This window comes from Miniopterus schreibersii (genome assembly GCF_964146895.1).
Source record: "Miniopterus schreibersii genome assembly, chromosome: 15".
NCBI classification, from domain to species: Eukaryota; Metazoa; Chordata; class Mammalia; order Chiroptera; family Miniopteridae; genus Miniopterus; species Miniopterus schreibersii.
The window spans coordinates 9,658,226-9,676,692 of record NC_138115.1 but is presented as its reverse complement, the minus strand read 5'-3'; the positions used below and the strand labels follow the sequence as shown (position 1 = coordinate 9,676,692).

At 47.4% G+C, this 18,467-nt stretch overlaps 1 protein-coding gene across 11 annotated transcripts in view; it reads right to left on the bottom strand.

Annotated features, from left to right (window-relative positions):
• Positions 1 to 18,467, bottom strand: part of CADPS (calcium dependent secretion activator) — a 434,736-nt gene that overhangs the window by 174,175 nt on the left and 242,094 nt on the right. For all 11 annotated transcript variants that reach the window (XM_081160526.1, XM_081160532.1, XM_081160524.1 and 8 more), the window contains exons 7-8: positions 6,557 to 6,668; positions 310 to 449 (exon numbers count right to left, since the gene is read on the bottom strand). In XM_081160526.1, coding sequence (XP_081016652.1) covers positions 310 to 449; positions 6,557 to 6,668 — 252 coding nt within the window. The remainder of the gene's footprint in view (positions 1 to 309; positions 450 to 6,556; positions 6,669 to 18,467) is intronic.

Here is an 18,467-nt window from a genome sequence, read left to right as displayed (position 1 = left end):
AAACAATACAGACTAACAACTATTTACATAGCATTTACATTGTATTAGAAACTACAAGGAATCTAGGAATAATTTAAAGTATATGCGAGGATGTGCCTAAGTTACATGCAAGTCCTACGCCACTGTATCTGTAGGGCGTCCTGGACCCAATTCTCCATGGACGCCGAGGGGCGACTGTAAATATCAGAGTAAGTGTTTTAATAACCTCGCATGAATCCTTTATAATTCTTTCCATGTGATTCACTGAGGATCAGGTTTTCTATTTAAAAAATATTTTAAGAAATGAATGGAAGTGTGTCCAACACTTACCCAGAATGCTTCATGTTTTGAGGTTTATCCATTCGGACGGCAAGCTTGATTTTGAGGTCTTGATCGGGGCAGTTTTTGGAGACTGTCATTTTGTGCCACTCTGACTGTTTGGGGCTGTTCGGGGTGGGATGGAGAATAACCTGTTGGGATAAAAGACAATCATCTTAGCCAGAAAATAGAAACACTGTGATGGGCATGTTTTTACCGATGAGAAACTTTGCTGCGGAGAAGTAGTGTCCTGTCCGGGTTCCATAGCCAGAGGGAAAGCGTCACATGAAGAGGAGGCCTGGGCGTGGGACTCAAATCCAAGGCTCCACCTACCAACCTCGGCTGCCTCCTGCCAAGCAGCCAGGCCAGAGGGCAGAAATGGTGCCCTCTGCCCCCTCCTCTCCCTCCCTGGCGAATTCTCTAAAGCAAGGATGGCGATTTCTGTGATCTCGCTTCCACACTTTTCCAAACTCAGAAGTACTGGAGCCTGCTCTCCGCCGGCATGCTCTTCACATAAGACGGGGTGTGAGGGGAGAGACACCCTTACGTGTCAGAGGGCACTGAGAGTCCACTCTTCTTCCATTCTGTGGGATTCCTTCCACCATTTCAGCAGGAGAAATCCCTCAGAGGCTGCAGGGAAGGTGGGTGGGACCTTATTTGATGGATGGAAATATGCCACTTAGAGAAGGGAGGGGACTTGCTGACAGTCACACATCTCAGCCCGGTTTCTGCTGCCCTTTTTCCCCCCAGCTGTACCTTTCATCTTATCCCATGACAACCAGCTCTGTCCTGGCCCTGAAGGGGGTGCACAGCTGAGGAAGGGCTGGCGCCTGGGACGGCCCCCACCAGTGTGCCTTGGAGATGGCGCTCTGATGAGGGACATGCGCCTGTTCTCACTGCCTCCGAGGCTGCGAGTGAGGCGCTCAGTGCGTCCCCTTCTGCACCTGAGGGGAAGGAGTTCTCGGGAGCCGGGTGGGACCTGGGGAACGTGCACTTGGAAGGAGTGGGATGTTTATATGTTTACTTTGTGTTAACATTAACTACATATATCATAAAACATACATAAACATAGAAGTCTTAAAAAATGGGCTAAAGACAAAAACTATAGTTTAAGTATCTTGCTAATTGTGGTGGCTTTGTTCCATTATTAGCTGTATTTAACCGTATATATTTAGGGCAAGGCTGACTGATACTGGATGTAAATCTGCATTTCCATAGCCTTGTAAATAATTTCATAACATGTTGACTGATGTTGGATCCTGTCTGATTGTACTGGGCTGCTTTTCTCTCGGGGTGGGCGACGGAGCTCTTGCGAGCAGGACTGGGGGCAGCTTCCTTGTTTTTGTGTCATTTGCCAGGTTCGCAATATTAGTATTATCTTCAAACCAGAGCTCCTCTGTAGTAATCTTTTCAGGCCATTCGTTCATTTTGTGAGGGTTAATTTAGTTAAAATTCTATCATAAAATGTATAAGTTCACTTAACTGGCACTAGCGGACTTGGACATGCTGGAGGACATTAGATGTAAATGAGTAAGTCAGGGTGCCACAGGGGGGTGAACACCACTCCCTTCCCTCAAGAGAATGCCGTCCCTCCGTCACCCTATCACTTCCATATCCTGAGACCTGAGCCTTGGAGAGATGGGAGGAAGGGCTGCTGATACCAGCGAAACTGACCCTCTCTCCTGAGCTCCGGTGGCTTGAGTGGGGAGTTGGGGTGATGTGCTGGGAAGCAAGGAAAGGGGGGTGCTGAGAGGAGAAGCCCCAGCCAGGGCCGGACGACAGCAGGCAAGGCCCTGGCCACCTTCTGCTCCTGCCCGTTTGGCAGAGTCGGTGGGAGCAGAGCTCTGGGCACCCGGAGCTCGTTAACAGGCCTCCCACCATATGGTTCTGGGCAGGTTTCCCACTGCCAATGTGGTGTCCGTTTGCCAATGCAAATGGCCTCAGCTCAATACTGGCCTCTCTACAAAGACTTCTTCCCCCACGTGGGGGCTCCCTGGGGAGACCTCCTCTCCAGGGTGGATGGGAGATGAGGTCACTGCATTTCTCCTCCACCTTCACCCCACCCTCCTGATGGGTCGACGACTCCTTTGTATGTGTCAACCTTGCTGAATTATTAGGGTCCTTCTGGGTGCACATAAGCCCCGCACAGTCCAGACACCTCATCTGGACATTCCAGGCTGCTAATCAAGCACTTCGTCATCTCAGCCGAGGCCCATGTGTGCTGCGCTTTGATGTGGTGATGCTGATGTGGGAACACACCGGCCCCCTGCAGGAAGCGGTAGGCTGCCAGCCAGCCGGGCCCCGCTCTCTTAGTTACCTGGGCACAGGCAGGTCCTTCCAGGGGACTGTTTCACCCTGAGCCTTTACCTGGCTGGTCCCCTTCAAGACTTGGCCGAGATATCCCTCCCTACCTCCGTGCCCCTGGCTGGGAAGGCATCCCCTCCCCTCAGATTGGATTGTGTCCCCTTGCTATGTGCTCCCAGGTGTCCTTCACCACACTGCCCTATAAGGCCTAGTTTTTATGTCTACAGCCGTTTAAGTCTTTTGAGGTTAAGAATTTTTGCCTATCACTATTCCTGTTTGTTCTGTGTGTAGCACAAATGACAGAACACAGTGGGCCTACAATCATATTCGATGCATAAAAATTGGATAGTATCAGCGGCTGAGTGTCGACCTATGAACCAGGAGGTCACGGTTCGATTCCCGGTCAGGGCACATGCCCAGGTTTTGGGCTTGATCCCTAGTAGGGGGCGTGCAGGAGGCAGCTGATCAATAACTCTCATCATTGATGTTTCTATCTCTCTCTTCCTCTCCCTTGCTCTCTCTGAAATCAATAAAAACATATTTTAAAAAAATTGGATAGTACTGAAGTGTAGGCATGGGGGTGGGGAGGCAGTCACTCCTATGCCTTTTGTAGAAGTATAAACTGCTGTATACTACTCTTTAGGGTGGACAATTTGACAGTATCTATCAAAATTCAAATTTCATTCAGCAAAATATTTTTTGACATTTGTCCTATACATACACACCCATATGTGCAAAGAAATAAATTGAAGATTATTTACTGAAACATTGTTTATATAGCCAAAGACTGGAAACAACCTAAATAAATTAGGATGCATCCACACAATGGAATACTACCCAGCTATGAAAACAGGAGGGAAGTCAATATGGCTGATATGGACTAATCTCCAAATTCACTGATATTTCAAGCAAAGTGCAGAGCAGTAGGTATATAATAACTTCCTACTGTGCTCTCTTTTAAAAGAGGGATATATACGCATATGCTTGTATAGGCTATGCTTGTACATGCAGAGACTATTTGGGGAAGAACATACAATAAACGAAAAACAAGGTTCTTTCTTTGGGGAACGATACCAGGGTGAGGTGAAGGGATTAGTAATTTCATTCCATGTCCATTTTAATTTTTTACAGCATGCATGAATTTTTTAAATTAGAAAGGTTAATAAAAATGAAACATAGTAAAGACGGAACAAATTAATATTATTGAAGGAATGAACGTAGAATGGGGATTTCGAATGTGGCTGTGTCCTGAGGGCGCCAAGGAATGAATGGCTTCCGGCTAAAAAGCTGGCTCAGCAGTCACCCAGCGGCTGCCTGTGGAGGTGCCGCCGGCAGAGGGCGCCCCAGCTGGCACGAGGCCAGGCAGGCCAGCTCCGCTGCAACTGGAAAGCTGCTTTGGCGGCAGCAAGTGTAAGCTAGTATCCGGGGGAATGTATAAGAGGGAATGATTTATTAAGGGAAGAATGGCTGTGTGGGAGCTGTGGCAAGCTCATGGGCGCAGAGCTGAGGGGTCTGTTTTTGCTGAGGACACCGAGGGGTAGTAAAAATGGCCCTGGAGACGAGGCAACATCATTCCTGGTAAGTTGCCACCTCCGCACCCAGTGTGCTCACCTGGACCGGAGGAGCGACAACTGTAGCTGCCTCACGAGGGTCACGGCGAAGACTCAGTGAGGGGCTGCGCATAAAGTCCTTAGGACAGTGGTCTGGCCAATGGAAAGGGGACAGCTGTGCATGGGCCCCAGCGAACTGGGTGGCTCTGGGCAAGTTTCCTGCCTTCTTCGGGAATCAGTTCTCTCATTTTTAAAATGAAAGGGTTTGACGAGCCCAGTGGTTTTAACTTTTCTGAGTGGGAACAGCTTTGAGAAGCTGGCGAAAGCTTTGAACTAGTGAGTCCAGAGAAGCGCACATATCCCCCCACCATTTGCAAACAATTTCCAGGGGCTCCTGGGTCCCCCAGAGCCCTTGGCAGACTCAGGTTGAGTTCTGGACTCGTCTCCTCTGACATTAATACCCTAGTGCTCTGAGACGCTCATGGCTCTTGACATGATTCTCCATGGAAAAGAAGTTTGAAGAAAAATAAAAGGGAAGCTGCTTCCCCATCTGTGTGTCTCTCTTTCCCTAGGGACAGAAATAAATACTTTTCATTTCTGAAAGAAAACCCTGACCGTCTTCTTTCATTCCCCTCCCTTTTTGGCAGGGGGCAGAGGGCACTCTTTTTGCTGTTACCCTTGTTCACTTTTTGTTTTACTTCCATCTGTGGCGTGGGTCCTAGCAATGTGACTCCAGGTCGGGTCTACAGATGACAGGCAGAGCAAGGAAGGACAAAGGAAGAAGGCAGGAAGCGTGGCTAATGTGTTCCTGCTGGCGTGGCCACGGGCGCCCCTGTGCTTGCCTGGGGCATTCTCTTGTCCTCTAGATAAAATGTCAGAGGCCCAGAAAGGCTCAAAGTCTGGTCTGAAGTCACACAGCTTTCGGAAGGGATTATCCGTTCAGCCTTGAGAGTCTACGTGCTGGGCTCTGGGGAGGGGGGGGGGGGGATGCGGGACAAAATAGTTTAGGTTTCTGTCTCCTTGGAGCTTTCGCAGTCTGGGGGGATACAGAGGCCAACATTTCTGTAAGTTCTTTCTCTCTCTCTCTCCCTGGGGATGGGTTCAGTGGAGGGTGTGAATGGGGGCTTCGGTAGCAAGAGGAGGGAGGGCAGTCCCCAAAGGCTCTCCCAGGAGGGGCATTTATAAATAGCAGCCTTTCAAAGATTTGGGTGGTGGGGCCAGGGCTCCAGGCAGAGAGGAGCCCCCTGAGGCGGGAAAGAACTTGGTTTGTTTGAGGGACTGGCATTCGACTAAGGATCCTGGGCACAGTGGCAGCAAGTGGGCTGAGGGGGAGGGCAGAAGCCCAGGCAGGGGTCAGCCGCGCCCTTGTAGGCTGCGCGTCCGAGCTCAGATTTTACTACAGGCAGTGAGCGTGAGTGATGGGAGCGGGTCAAGCTGGCTAACTTACAGTCTGAAAATACTACTCGCTTTTTGGTGCAGCATCAGTAGCTGAGACGCCAGAAGAAATATCTGTGTTATCCCAGTAGTGCTCAAAGGCGGTGGTACAATCCCCCCGGCCCCGGATATTGCAAAAACTGGGGGGGACATTTATGGTTGAAAAAATAATTGGTGCTGAGCTCTGCTGGTGTTGACCGGGCGGGGCCCAGGGATACTGAAAGTCCAGGAGAGGAGCGAGATTATCTTTTCCGATAAGGAATTTCCTGCATCTCCCTGACTTTTAAATATTCCCACTGAATATGAATGGAGGTGGAAAAGTCTGTTTATAATGAACTGAGTCCAGATTCTAATTTTTTTTTACACATACACTCAACGTATTTTTGGCACCTTTCCAGGGAAATCAAGAAAATTTTGTTACCAAGACTTGTTTGTCGATTCAAGAAATCAGTGTACTGGTCCTTAGGCTTTTGAGTTGTCAACTTGCAGCTGCCCCGTCACAGTGACGCTCCATGTGGGGCCCCTTCCCTAGGCCTAGTGCAGTTGTGCCTGGTGCTTCACATTTTGAAATTAAATAATTACTGTTTAATTCTCTTTTACTTCCCCTTTATATGCTGTGTCTCTTTAAAGAGTGTTATGTGGGTAGGTTTGTTAAATACCTAAGACTTTCACTTCAGGATAGTAAAGGGCATGGGAACGCCTTGATCTACAGGATGTTTGGGCTGGAAGGTGTGAGAACCCTGCTCTGTCTTCTGCAGTGCGCGTTGTGGTAACCGGATTTGGGAAGGGGAAGCTGAGGCTGAGAGAGGTTGAAGGACTTGCTCAATGTGGCACAGTCCATGTAGAGTGGAGCCCGGGATTTAAATTGCAAAGCCAGGTCTTTCAGCTCTTGGCAATGCTGTCTCTTGGGATCTGGGGACACCTGCTCTTTGGAGCAACTTGTATGAATAGTTGTGATGGGAAGTGCTTACCCGCCCGAGTTCCTTGTCCTCCAAGGCCAGGACGCCTGTGCTCTCTGTGAACAACTTCACCTTCACAGCCGGCAGCGCATGGGTCGTGGAGAAGTCACCCTGGGTGCCCCAGCTGTGGACAGAAGGAGAGGGTCAGTGTGGAGACCTCTGCCTTGACAATGCCAAGCTCAGCTGCCTTCTTCCTGGGCTGGGTGAGTGCAGGGTTAACCCAAGGCAGCGCTGGCTGTCACATGCCCCTCCCGTCCCCTCCAAAGCTGCCAGAGTGACAAAAAGTGTTAATTAACTTGTTAGGCAAATGCAAGACAGATGCTCAGAAAGTTGCCACGGGTCTTCACAGAACACTAGACGGAATCATGAGGAGTTAGCATGAAATCAAGTCGGTGAGAACTTTCCCCCACGCACTTGCTATACCTGCAAACTATTCCCAGGTAGCCACTAATAAATATTTCCTCCCACCCTTGGGATCCCTAGTTCTTGGAAGCTGGAGTCTAGATTTTGAGATGGGGTTTCATTTGGTCCGAGCCAGCACCTGACTTTAAAATGAGACTTCAGTAACAGTGGGAAGTGGGGTGGTGAGGCGCCCTACTTCTTGGGCATTCAAAGACGAGTGGAAGAGTGGATGGCGCTCAGCCTGTCGTGAAAGATAGAAGGAATGATGTGGTAAATTCCCTTCCCGCCCATGGCCTGTAGCAACCTGAGCCTCAGCTCACCCCAGAGGAAAGCCTGGCTTACCTAGCACCTGGGTAGAGCGCCCGGGGGCTGACGTGAGCCCCTCAGATGTGGCTTCCTCATTCACTCATCACCATTCTTAGTCTCATAGGGCCATCTCCACCCACTCTGTGCCTGAAATCAGCATGACCTTCGGGAAGTGTCAACTGGATTGCACGGAGCCTCTGCCCTAAACCCTGCCATGGTACCCGCGCCAGCGCACACAAGATGCCATCCAGACCCCCTGATATGGTCTCTGATGCATCCGCTCCGGTGTCACAGGCGTCCTGGTTGGGCCACCTCAGGGCTGTTGCATGCGCCGTTCCCTTTGCTGGCAGTGCTTCCTCCCATCTTACCCTTCTCTTGGCTGCCTCTTACGGGCTCAGCTTAAACACCACTTTCCCAGAGAACATGTCCCATGATTTCCCGTTGTAAATTTGGCTCCAGTGTTAAATTCTCTCAAACGTATTATCTAATTTTCTGTCCTGGCCATCATTGATTATTAATTAGTCTGATTTTTGTAGCCGAATCCCCTATTATTCTGTAAGTCCCATAAGCACGTAGACTGTGCTTTGTTTATGTTGCATAGCTAGTGCTTAGCACATAGGATACACTTACTGAGTTATGTTGAATAAATGAATGATGCCAAACACATTCTTTTATAAAACTAGGAAATGGGAATGGATGAAACTTTGTATAGAGACGTTTATTCATTTTACCTTCTATGGTGGTCAATTTCTATATTGTAAAATATTCATTAAAATATTATTTTTAATTCTAATATTGTATCTTCTGGATACATTATAACTTACTTATTAATGAGACTGGGACAGACATAACTTTTTTTATTTCATCTCTGATTATTCCCTTGGGATAGAGACCTAGGTGGGAGGCCATGTCTTTATGTGTCGACAAACATGATGGTGTCCTTACAATGCTGCAAGAACTGCGCTCATCAGCATACTTCCAAGGCTTGGGACACCTATTCCAGTGCTTTCCATAAAGGTGGGGACTGTCCTCCCACCTTCTGGAAAGGAGAGTGAAAATCACAGGGCTTCTTGCCATCATTGGGTGGCCCTTTTCACATTTTCTTCTGGCCTGTTTTGTCACTGACATTTGCACGGGCATTTTTTTGACTAACACAGGCTTGATTATTTTCCTCTGTTCATTGTTTGTATTTTTTTTGTAAGCGATAGAAATCTCGCTGTTGCATGCAAATCAGCTCAAAGACCTGAAGGCTCTAGAGAGTTGACAAGAGAGCACGTAACAAGGAGGGCAAGGAGAGCCCACATCCATGGGGAAGCATAACAGTCACAACAGAGAAAAGAAGACACTGACAAGGACATGAGACAGAAAGAGAAGTTACAGGTTTCAAACACAACAGCAAAATGTTAGATGCACAGAAAGAAACTCTTAACTTTGGTCATCAGCAATTGCAGCGAGCCCCTGAGATAAGGCAATCTTTGTCCTAGCAAAGGTGATGTGACAAGGCATAGCATTTTGAATGAGATATCCTTAGTTCAAACCCAGGTTAGTTACTTACAAACCGTGGGACTTGAGGCAAATTAATTAGTGTCCTTGTATCTCAGTTTGCTCAGCTATAAAATAACCTCATTTCGCAGAGAAAATAGTAGCAGGCTTGGAATAGGACAAGAGCACAGCACATTTTGGCTACTTTCCCTTCTCCAAATAAAGATACTTAAGATGTATTCTAGTAACAGCCATGATCACTTGTATTTTGTGTTATCTATTTAACACATATGTAATTAGCACCTACTAAGTCTGTCCCTTTGCTGGGCAAGCAATTTAGGCAATGTCCTCCCTACTACACAAGCTAAGAAGTAAAACAGCGACTGTCATCCCTATTTCACAGATCATAAAACTGAGGAGAAACTCAAGATCTTGCATATTTTATGCCAGCGAATTGCAACTAAGTTGGGGTAGAACCCAAATCTCTTAATTTCTAATTTTCAGCCCTCGCTTCTGTTATTGTCATGATTATCAATAATAAGTACTATTAATGATTAGCAATATTGGCAAAAAACATGAGCATTAATTTATTCTTTATGATTAATTGTGCTATTAATCTCTTTAGGCATTTATCATGCTTGATCATAGGGATGAGGAAGATTCCTGCTGGAAACCAAAACAGTTCTAGAATGAGATGCTTTAACACTGAGACACAAAGAGGCCTTGATCCCAGTGCCTGGGGGCTCCCCACACTGCACCCCCATGAGAGTGTTCTTCGGCCTGGTTTGTAGGGAGTTTGTGGCCTGCTTAGCAGGCACTAATCTAGTCTGCCTGGACCCCTGCTGCTACCCAAAAATGCTCAGCTCATAAGGCACTCGACATGACCCAGACTGGGCCAGGGCGAGGCCTCCAAGACCTGGTCAGCTGGATGGAAGCCAAGCTGCTGGAGGCTGCCCTGACCACCCCTGTTCACCAGACCCTGAGTTGCTTTTCCTTTCCATGAGACCTGCAGCTGTGCTTCTGGCTTCCTACCATGACCCTTGGCTCAACTCAAGTCCGTAGGTCTCTACTGAATCCACTTTATCCATCGGATTTCAGAACGGTAACCTGGCCCAGTGGAGCAGCAAAAAGAGACAGTCTCCAGTCTAATCAGAACTGGCTGCATCATTTGCAGGGCCCAGTGCAAAGTTGAAATGAGGGGCTCCTTATTTACAAAGCATGACAAAAGTGCCATCCGCGGCACGAAGATGTATAGCATTTCCCTCTCTCTGAGCATTTCCTTTGCTCAAATGCATGTTCCATTGTTTCATCAAACTTCACTTACAAACTAAGTTCAAAGGTAAAATTATTAAGAATTTCAAGAAGGAACAACAGAGCATTATACCCAGCACAGGTCCTGTCTGAGCATGGGGCCTGTGCAGCTGCATGGATCGAAGCCCACGGTCAGGCTCTGAGCCGGTGCCCCTCCAATCTGTTCAGCCTGGACGGAGCAGGGACGGAGGCAGAGACCGGCTGTCGCTGGTGTTGACAATGGACTGTGAAAATCACCCTGCCTTCTCATCGGCAATGCTTTCTATTCTTAGGAGTAAGGAGGTTTAATTGTTAGCATCCTTCCCCTTTGGGAAGAATCATCATGAAAATGTCCACTCTGTCTTTTTCCAGCCATGGAGAGACCTGACTATCTATAATAAAAACAGCTAATATTTCAGAGATTACTCTGCGCAAAGCACAAATTCCTACCTCTAAAATGCTCTATAGTCACACATACACTTTATCTTGACCATCCTGTAAAAGAGTTACAATTATATCCCCATCGTTACAGATGAAAAACTGAGGCTCAGAGAGGCTAGCAAGGTGTCCAGGGTCACAGGCAGGGAACAAACATCTGTCTCACTCCACAACCTAAGCTCTTATCCTCGCCACCCTATTATCTTCCTCACACCTTCCCCGACTCGCTCCTCTGTGGCTTGATCCAGTTAACATCAGTTACCTGTGAGCTCAAAGGGAGAATTCTGCTTCGAGACTGACGGGACCCTGGGCTGCTCCAGCTTCTCAGTTTGGGTTTTCATATGTTCAGTACAGACTGCGACACACCTATAGCTAGATTAGCCAGTGCAGGACGCAGCAGCCATGGCCTTGGGGGCCGCACGTTGACCAGCCAATCTACTTCTCAGTGTTTGCTTTTCTCTGCTCATTTCCTTTCCTCTGATGCACACTGGCTGTGGCTATTAAGATGAATACTTCATCTTAAAAGTTTCCGAAGACTGAAATAAAATTATACTTTGAAGAGGCTGATGGTTGGGAAGGTTGACTAACTTCTCTCTTAACACAGGCAGACTAAGTACAATGTGTAAAGGGTCCCCCTTCTGTGACCCAATCTTATCTACCACTGTATTCACACTGTACAGCTAGCTTGCAAAAATGCTAAAAATAGTCCCCAATTATTGGGTACTTACGGTTTGCCAGGACCTGGGCTGATTGCTTTCGATGGATTATCTCATTTAATCCCTCTGACAACTCCGTGAAGTCTATTCTGTTACTATTCCCACTTGATAAATGGAGAAACTAGGATTTGGAGAGGTTAAGTAACTGGGCCAGGGCTTCAGGCTATCACAGAGCTGGAATTGAAACTTAGAGTTTCTAAGCCCAAAGCCCATGCATTAAACCACAGAACTTACTGTCTCTCGATAATTCATAACAGTATCATAATATAGTTTGAGTGCTTTTTATAAAATCTCCTGCATCCAACACAGGGCCCAGCATACAATAAATATTTGTTTAATGACTAGGACGAAGTGACAATTTCAGGGAATTCTGGAGAGATGTGACACATGAGATAACCAAGGGCGTGACTGCCTCTTTTAAACCAGGGCTTTATCTTCCTGAGGATTCGATGTTTTTCAGAAGAGCATGCACAACAGTGGGACTGCACTCAGAGGAGCAAGGTGCAGGTCTCTGGAGGTCAAGGGGTGGTTAGCTGATGAGGCCAAGGGCTGGAAGCAATGTGATGCCAATAGGTATGCTGCTAGAAAGTGCCACCAGCTTATAAACTACTATTATTACTTTTGGTCTTTTCAGCCATCAGCAGACAAGCACAGACTATAGAAAGGCCATCACCTCCAGACTTCCAAATGTGAAGAAACAAGTATTGAGACATGTGTGTCCTACCCAAACCAAATCCCTTTTGCAAGAGGGTGGGGAATAAATAGATGAACAGTCCACCGCACTAGCCTCCATGCACCATGTGCTCCTGTAACTTACATGGACTGGATGGAGCTCTGACTTCCACTGCTTAGGGATCCTACCTAATCAGCCCCTCACTTCTCCCCTCATTTAGACAGCTCTTCCTGAATGCCTGCCATGTACCAGTCACCGTGTTAGGTGCTGCTGTGGATTAAAGGTGAACAAGGTATCAGCACTGCCCTTGCGGACATTATATTCTACTCAGGGAGATGCCGTGTGCAGAAATGATTACGCTTAGTAGGTGTGAGTTAGAACCTTGGCTTTTACGTCTGTAAATTGGAGATAAGAACAGTACTGACCTCAGAGGGTCCATGGAAAGACAAGTAGGAGATAAGCTCTTACATACACATTGTTCAACTCAATATCCAGCACATAGAAAGCACAAAAAATATGTCTTTCATATCAGGATTATAGACCAGGGGGTGGTAAACTATAGCCCATGCGCCAAGCCTGCCAACTACCTGCTTATGTATGGCTTATGAGCTAAGAATGGTTTTCACATTTTTAAATGGCTGAAAATAATGAAAAGAAGAACAATATTTCTTGACACATGAACATCATGTGAAACTGACATGGAGTGCCCATAAATAGTTTTATTGGGACAGGGCTAAGCTCATTTGTTTACCTGTCGCTGAGACTGCTTTTGTGCTTCAAAGCCAGAGGTGAGTAATTAGGACAGAGACCATATGGCCAACGAGCCTACAAATGCTTATTTTCTGGTCGTTTCCAGAAAGAGTTTACCGACCCCTTCTAGACCCAGTTAAATCTCTGGCTCAGTCTAATGGGATAGTTTTATTTTCATTTGCAGGTTAGGGTATGTTTGCCTGAGCTCGTCCATAAAGATGAAGAGTAAGCACCACTGATGAGGACAGCTCGCTCCACGGTCATGCAATTTTCTGCTCTCAATTCTGCACGGGGCTCTCTCCAGCAGTCTTGGCGCACTGGAAAATTTGGGAGTGTGTATTGTAGCATTTCAGACACGTGGTGCCCAAATGCTGCTTCCAGATCCACTTGAGCTGGCTGACTCATTTAGTCACACTACATCATTATTAATACCAAATAATAAACATGAGTAGCAGATAATTCATATTTTGGGGAGGGGGGGCAGAGATGACTTTTAAAGTCACAGCACATTATTTCTCCCAACTTATCCCACAGAGCCACTGCTTTGAAAGTGAACACTTTGATCTGGGGGAGAAACTAGGGGAGGGAAATATGCTTGGGGGGAAGGAGGGGGAAATCCACAGGCAAAGCACCGTCTACTGTGTGTTTGGAGAGCATCTGCTTCGTTGCAGTCACATCTCTGTTTACTATTTAAAGCCTCTTATTTGCGGAAGCCTCCTCAGACCATATGTTATCAACAAATGTTGCTAATCAAATACAGTCATTTTCATTAGAATTTCCCCCACCCCCTTTAGGAACAAAAAACAACATTTGCCACAAAGGGAATATACCTCCCAAAATGACAGCAAACATCCCCTGCGAACCTTTGACAGCAGAGTGATATTTACAAAGGCGTAAGTGAGCAAGCCAAGAACACATCCACTCTCGGCAAGTAAGGACCCTCGGAGAATCGGATTTTGTGCAGGGTGGTGCTGGGGGATGATATCATTAGTTGCTATGGCAATGCTCAGCATAAGGCCATAATTCACGCCACGAAGCCTGGATTTGCACTTATTCAAGGTATATGGCTCATGTGAGCTGGGTGTTAAATTGGTTTGGTTCATAAAATTAACTGTGGGCTTTAACAAGGGAGAAGTGTTCATTTTAGGGAATGAAATGTCTTGGTCCCATTGCTAAGAGGGAAAGTTAGTAATTGCCTGGAGATGGTCGCATGAAAACCTTTCGGCCTGCCTTTCAGGCGTACCACCTGGTATATTCTATGCCATGTGGATCAGTCACGCCATGGCAGCGTGTCTCTCATCAACGAATTGGTAGGATGGGAATCGGGGCCCTCAGTGCACTCGGAGAGCTCAACTACCTCTCATCTACATAAATGAGATGTCTGCTTTGAAGAAATTGGGTTGTCTGAGAGGCGGAGAGAGGAGGGCTCGGGTTGGCCTACCGGCATTTCCACTGGACTGGCCCCTCCGCAGGAATGTGAAACCAAATGTGTGCGAACCTCAGCGTTAGCTTTCTTCCCTCACATCTGTCCTTCCAAGGCATCCCCGGCTTAGTCAAAGGGGCTGCTGGCCACCCGAACAGGATCGTTTTCTCCTCCTTAGCCCACACCCACTTCATCACCGGTCTTTCATGCCCCCTAAATATATCACAAAATGCTATGGAGCAAAATAAATCAGAAAAGAAAGGCCGGAGGTGCCGGGGGAGGGTGGGTGGGATTCGAATACAGGGCCAGCAATCACCACCTGTGCTGCCTTCTTCTTCCGTTTGTCTCCTGCTAAAATGCTAACTGCACAAGGGCAGGGATCTGCTTCCCGCACTGCTCTCTCCCCAGCACCGAGCACAGTGCCTGGCACACGGGGCATGCTCAGTGGGCATGTGTGGAAGAAATGAATTCACTGATTGTGAATTCCTCCACACACACATATACACACGTGGAGATGAGATTCAAGTTGAAAGTTAACTGTAACAGTGCTTGATTATCTCTGATACGGTTAAAGAGGAGTTCAAGGAAATCCTATACTGTAAAGTTCCTAAGGGCAGGGACCAAGTCCATCTTGCCAACTGTTGTATTCCAGTGTTTAGTTCAGTGCCAGGTGCCTGTCGAAGGCCTGATGGAATAATATGTACGACACTTCATTCAAATACAGGAGATCTGTGTGTCAATCCTTATTTTCTCTTTAGATGTGTGGACTTGGACAGGCCACTGGCAGAGTCTCAGTTTGCTTACCTGTATAATGGGGCTGATATATGTTTTTGTCCTGAAGACAAGATCCTGAATATTGGATTTCTAGGATTTCCTTTTGATTCCTTCTTAGAGTTTCCATCTCTCTGTTCATAGCACCCATCTGTTCTTACGTGTTGCCCACGTATTTTTCTCACTAGAGCCCACATTAACCATAGCTGTTTTAAAGTCTGCCTCATAACTCCAACCCCACCGCCACACCTGAGTCTGGTTCTGAGGCTTGCTCTGTCTCTTCACGTGTGTTTTATTGTTTGGTCTGCCTTCTCACCTTTTGGGGAAGCTGAGTGTGATGTTCTGGGCAGGAGGAGCTCCATGGGTTCAAGCAGCCCTTTCTGCTCCTGGCCTTCTGCCGCAGTCGGCCGGGGTGCCCTGTACCTGCCTGTCTTTCTGATTTTGGGGGCAGCGGTTTGTCCTGTGACCTAAATTCTCTGGTGGACCTAAGAAGAGTTGTCGATTTTCAGTTTGTTCTGCTGTTTTCTTGTTGTGGGGATGGGAACCGACCCTTCCAAGCTCTTTGTATGCCAGACCGGAAAGCAGAAATCCATTAGAGTGGGGAGATTTCAAGATCATATCCAGCTCTGGGAGCTTAGATTGTATTCTTCATTGGAGGCTGACACATAAGAAAACGTATAGGTGGTCAAAGGAAAATCTAAATGGAAAACCCACCATTGGGGTAACAGGGAAGTGTGGGATTGGGGAGGGTGGGGTGGTATGCAGGGCTGTGGGGCAGGATGCAGTGAGCCTGAGGTTGGGTGTCCTGAGACGGGGTGAAGCAGGGAGGATCTGTCAAGGGCTAAATCATAGAGGTGACAACACATCACATGGCCTGAGTGCCAGCGTTGCCTTCCCTGGGATGGAGTTCACAGATACCCTGTCATTGTGAAAGGAGGTGAGGTTTTTTGTCATTGGAAATGATGTGTGTCTCCCAGCTGAGGTTCCCCTGCATTTCCACCACCCAGCTGCCTTCCTCTAATCATCAGTTTATTCCAAGTTTCTAAGGACCTTTAGAAAAGATGAACTGCTCACTGCATGACAGGCAAAAAACCAAAAGGAGCTCTCAAGAGGCTGCTGGGAATCTGTCCATTCGCTTTCTCCTCTTTGCGACTCAGCCAACCAACTCCTATTTAATTTCCTACACTGGGCTTTTCCCTGTAATTACGCTTACAACCTGAGCTGGTTATTATGGTTGTAACCCGTGATTCTCATAAACACCTGGAAGGCCCATGGTTAATTGTGTCTTTAGAACTCGAATCTGCCTTGGGACACCTTGCAGCCTCCAGAAGGCTCGTGGGTGCACAAAAGATAGATGCTGCTAACAAAAGCCACCTTAGAGTCAGCTAGACCAGAGCTGTCAGGAGACCCAGGCCAGGGAATTAGAAAATGCAGAGCCAGAGGCATAGACACATGGAACAGACTGACAGCTGTCAGGGGGGAGGGGAGTGAGGGGACTGGATGACAGAAGGCGAAGAGAATATCTAAAGAACATACATGCATAGCCCATGGACACAGGCAACGGCTGATGGCCAGGGAGAAGGGGCTGGGGGCTGGGTGGAGGTGGGCAAAGGGGGGTGGAAATGGGGACACCTGTAATAGTGTCAACAATAAAAAGAAAGTAAAAAAAAGGGAACTTGACCAGGACGACAAAAAAAAAAAAAAAAAAAAAAGAGGAAATGCATGGCAAACCTCTTTGTATTCCAACCAGTTCCACTGAGGGTGGGAACCCAATGAGAGAAGACTCGAGAGACACAGCAACAGCCTGAGCTGAAAGGAGCCCTGAGGCCACTTTGGCCACGCCCGGCTCGTACAGGTGAGGGAGCTGCTGCAGCAGGGAAGGATTTCAGAGTCAGACTGATGTGCTTCTATCATCTAACAGCTTTATTGTCTCAGACAAATTTACTAGCCTCTCAGGTTTCACTTCTCAGGTCTATAAAATGGACATTAGCAGCATCTATCTTACAGGTTTCCTATTGCCTGTCCCTCAATGAATTGAGAGAAGCACCAAGCACAATGTGAGTTCTTACTAAAGGGTAGTTCGCATTATCCAGGCAGCACAGGATTAAGGGTCTGGACTCTGGCAGTCTAGGTCCCACACCAGCTGTGCCACTTTCTACCTCAGTGACCGAGCAGGTGACTGAACCTCCTGCAGCCTCTATTTTCTTACCTATAAAATGGGTATTTAATAGTGCTTCCCTCTGAGCATTCTCTTGGTAGAATTAGATGAGAAAATGCTTCCCAGCCTGATCATCAATAAGCCCTCCATAATTACTCAGTGACATCTCAGAGTTACTAGAATAAAACATTGAGATGTGAGATGTTTCTAAACCGTCTGAGCAATGGCATTTGTGGTTTCTCAATCTGGGCAAAATAAAATTGGGACTTGAGTTCAGGTTTGATGTTTTGGTAGCTATGGCAACAGAGAAGGCGCTGAGAATTTGTTCTCCCTTTATTGGACTTCCTTCCTTCTCTGAGTGCGTGGCACACTCCTGTCACCCCCATCCCACTTATCTTTCTTCTCTGGCCTTCTCTTGAGTTAGATCAGAGTATTATTATTCAAAGAGCTTCACTCTCTACTGCCTTCCCCAAGAGGAGAGTTTTCTTTCTGCCCCACTGATGTTGGGTTTGTTCAGGTGACTATTTGCTTTGGCCCTCTTCTGGGCAGAGCATATATCTCTGCAACTTGACTTTGAAATTATCCATGTGAGTTTTTGGGCAATGGGGTATTAGCAGATGTGATGGAAATAGAGGCCTGAAATGTGCTAAAGTGGCTGGGTTGGCTCTTCTGTCCCTCTGTGGTTACCATGAGCAGAGCTTTCTCTAGGTATCTGCTATCCCTTGGACCTGGATCCCAGAATGCACTGTGTGGAGCAGGCCTGAGCCCAACTGAGCGTGAGGAGCCAAAGTCAACCAGTCTGCAGATGAGTGAATGAAATAAGTAACTGTGGTTTGAAGCCATTCCATTTTGAGAGGGCTTGTTATACAGCCAGAGCTAATTGATCTGGTATTCAGTCACATCATCTTGGTTCTCTTCTCTGTCCTGTAGATTGGGCTGGAGTCCTCAGTTAGACTAGTACATCCTGGGGAGCCCAAACACATTTTATAGTCCTTTCACACAGTTAAAAAGTCTATTACAGTCACTTAATAAACACCGGCCTAATGATCTGGCTGGCTTGGAAAAACAGTTCCTAGCTCCTATGTCCTCAGAGAAAAACCGCCCTGCCTGCAGTGTCAAATGAGGCAGTCTCTCCACAGTGTGAGAACTGGACTGAGGCCTGATGGCGCTGGCTAAGGCTGCCACAGGCACTGTCTAAGTCCCCTAATGAGCAAGAGTGTCAACATGTCCCAAGGCCAAGGCAGGCAGCCAATGTCTCTCAAATGACTGGTGGTCAAGTGCTCCCAGGGGAAGCCCTAACCACATCAAAGGCACTCCAGATCTAGCCTCCCACATGGAGGGCAATGAGCAGTAAGCCAACCTCAGCAGCATCTGAGTGCCCCCAACATTTGTGGCTCTGAGTGGGTATCCAAGCTGTTTTGGGCATACAGAGGTAGCACTTGGAGGTGGGGGAGGGTCTCAGGGACAGCCTTTCAGAGATTTGGATGCCCTCCGGCAAGCCAGCCCCATCCTGT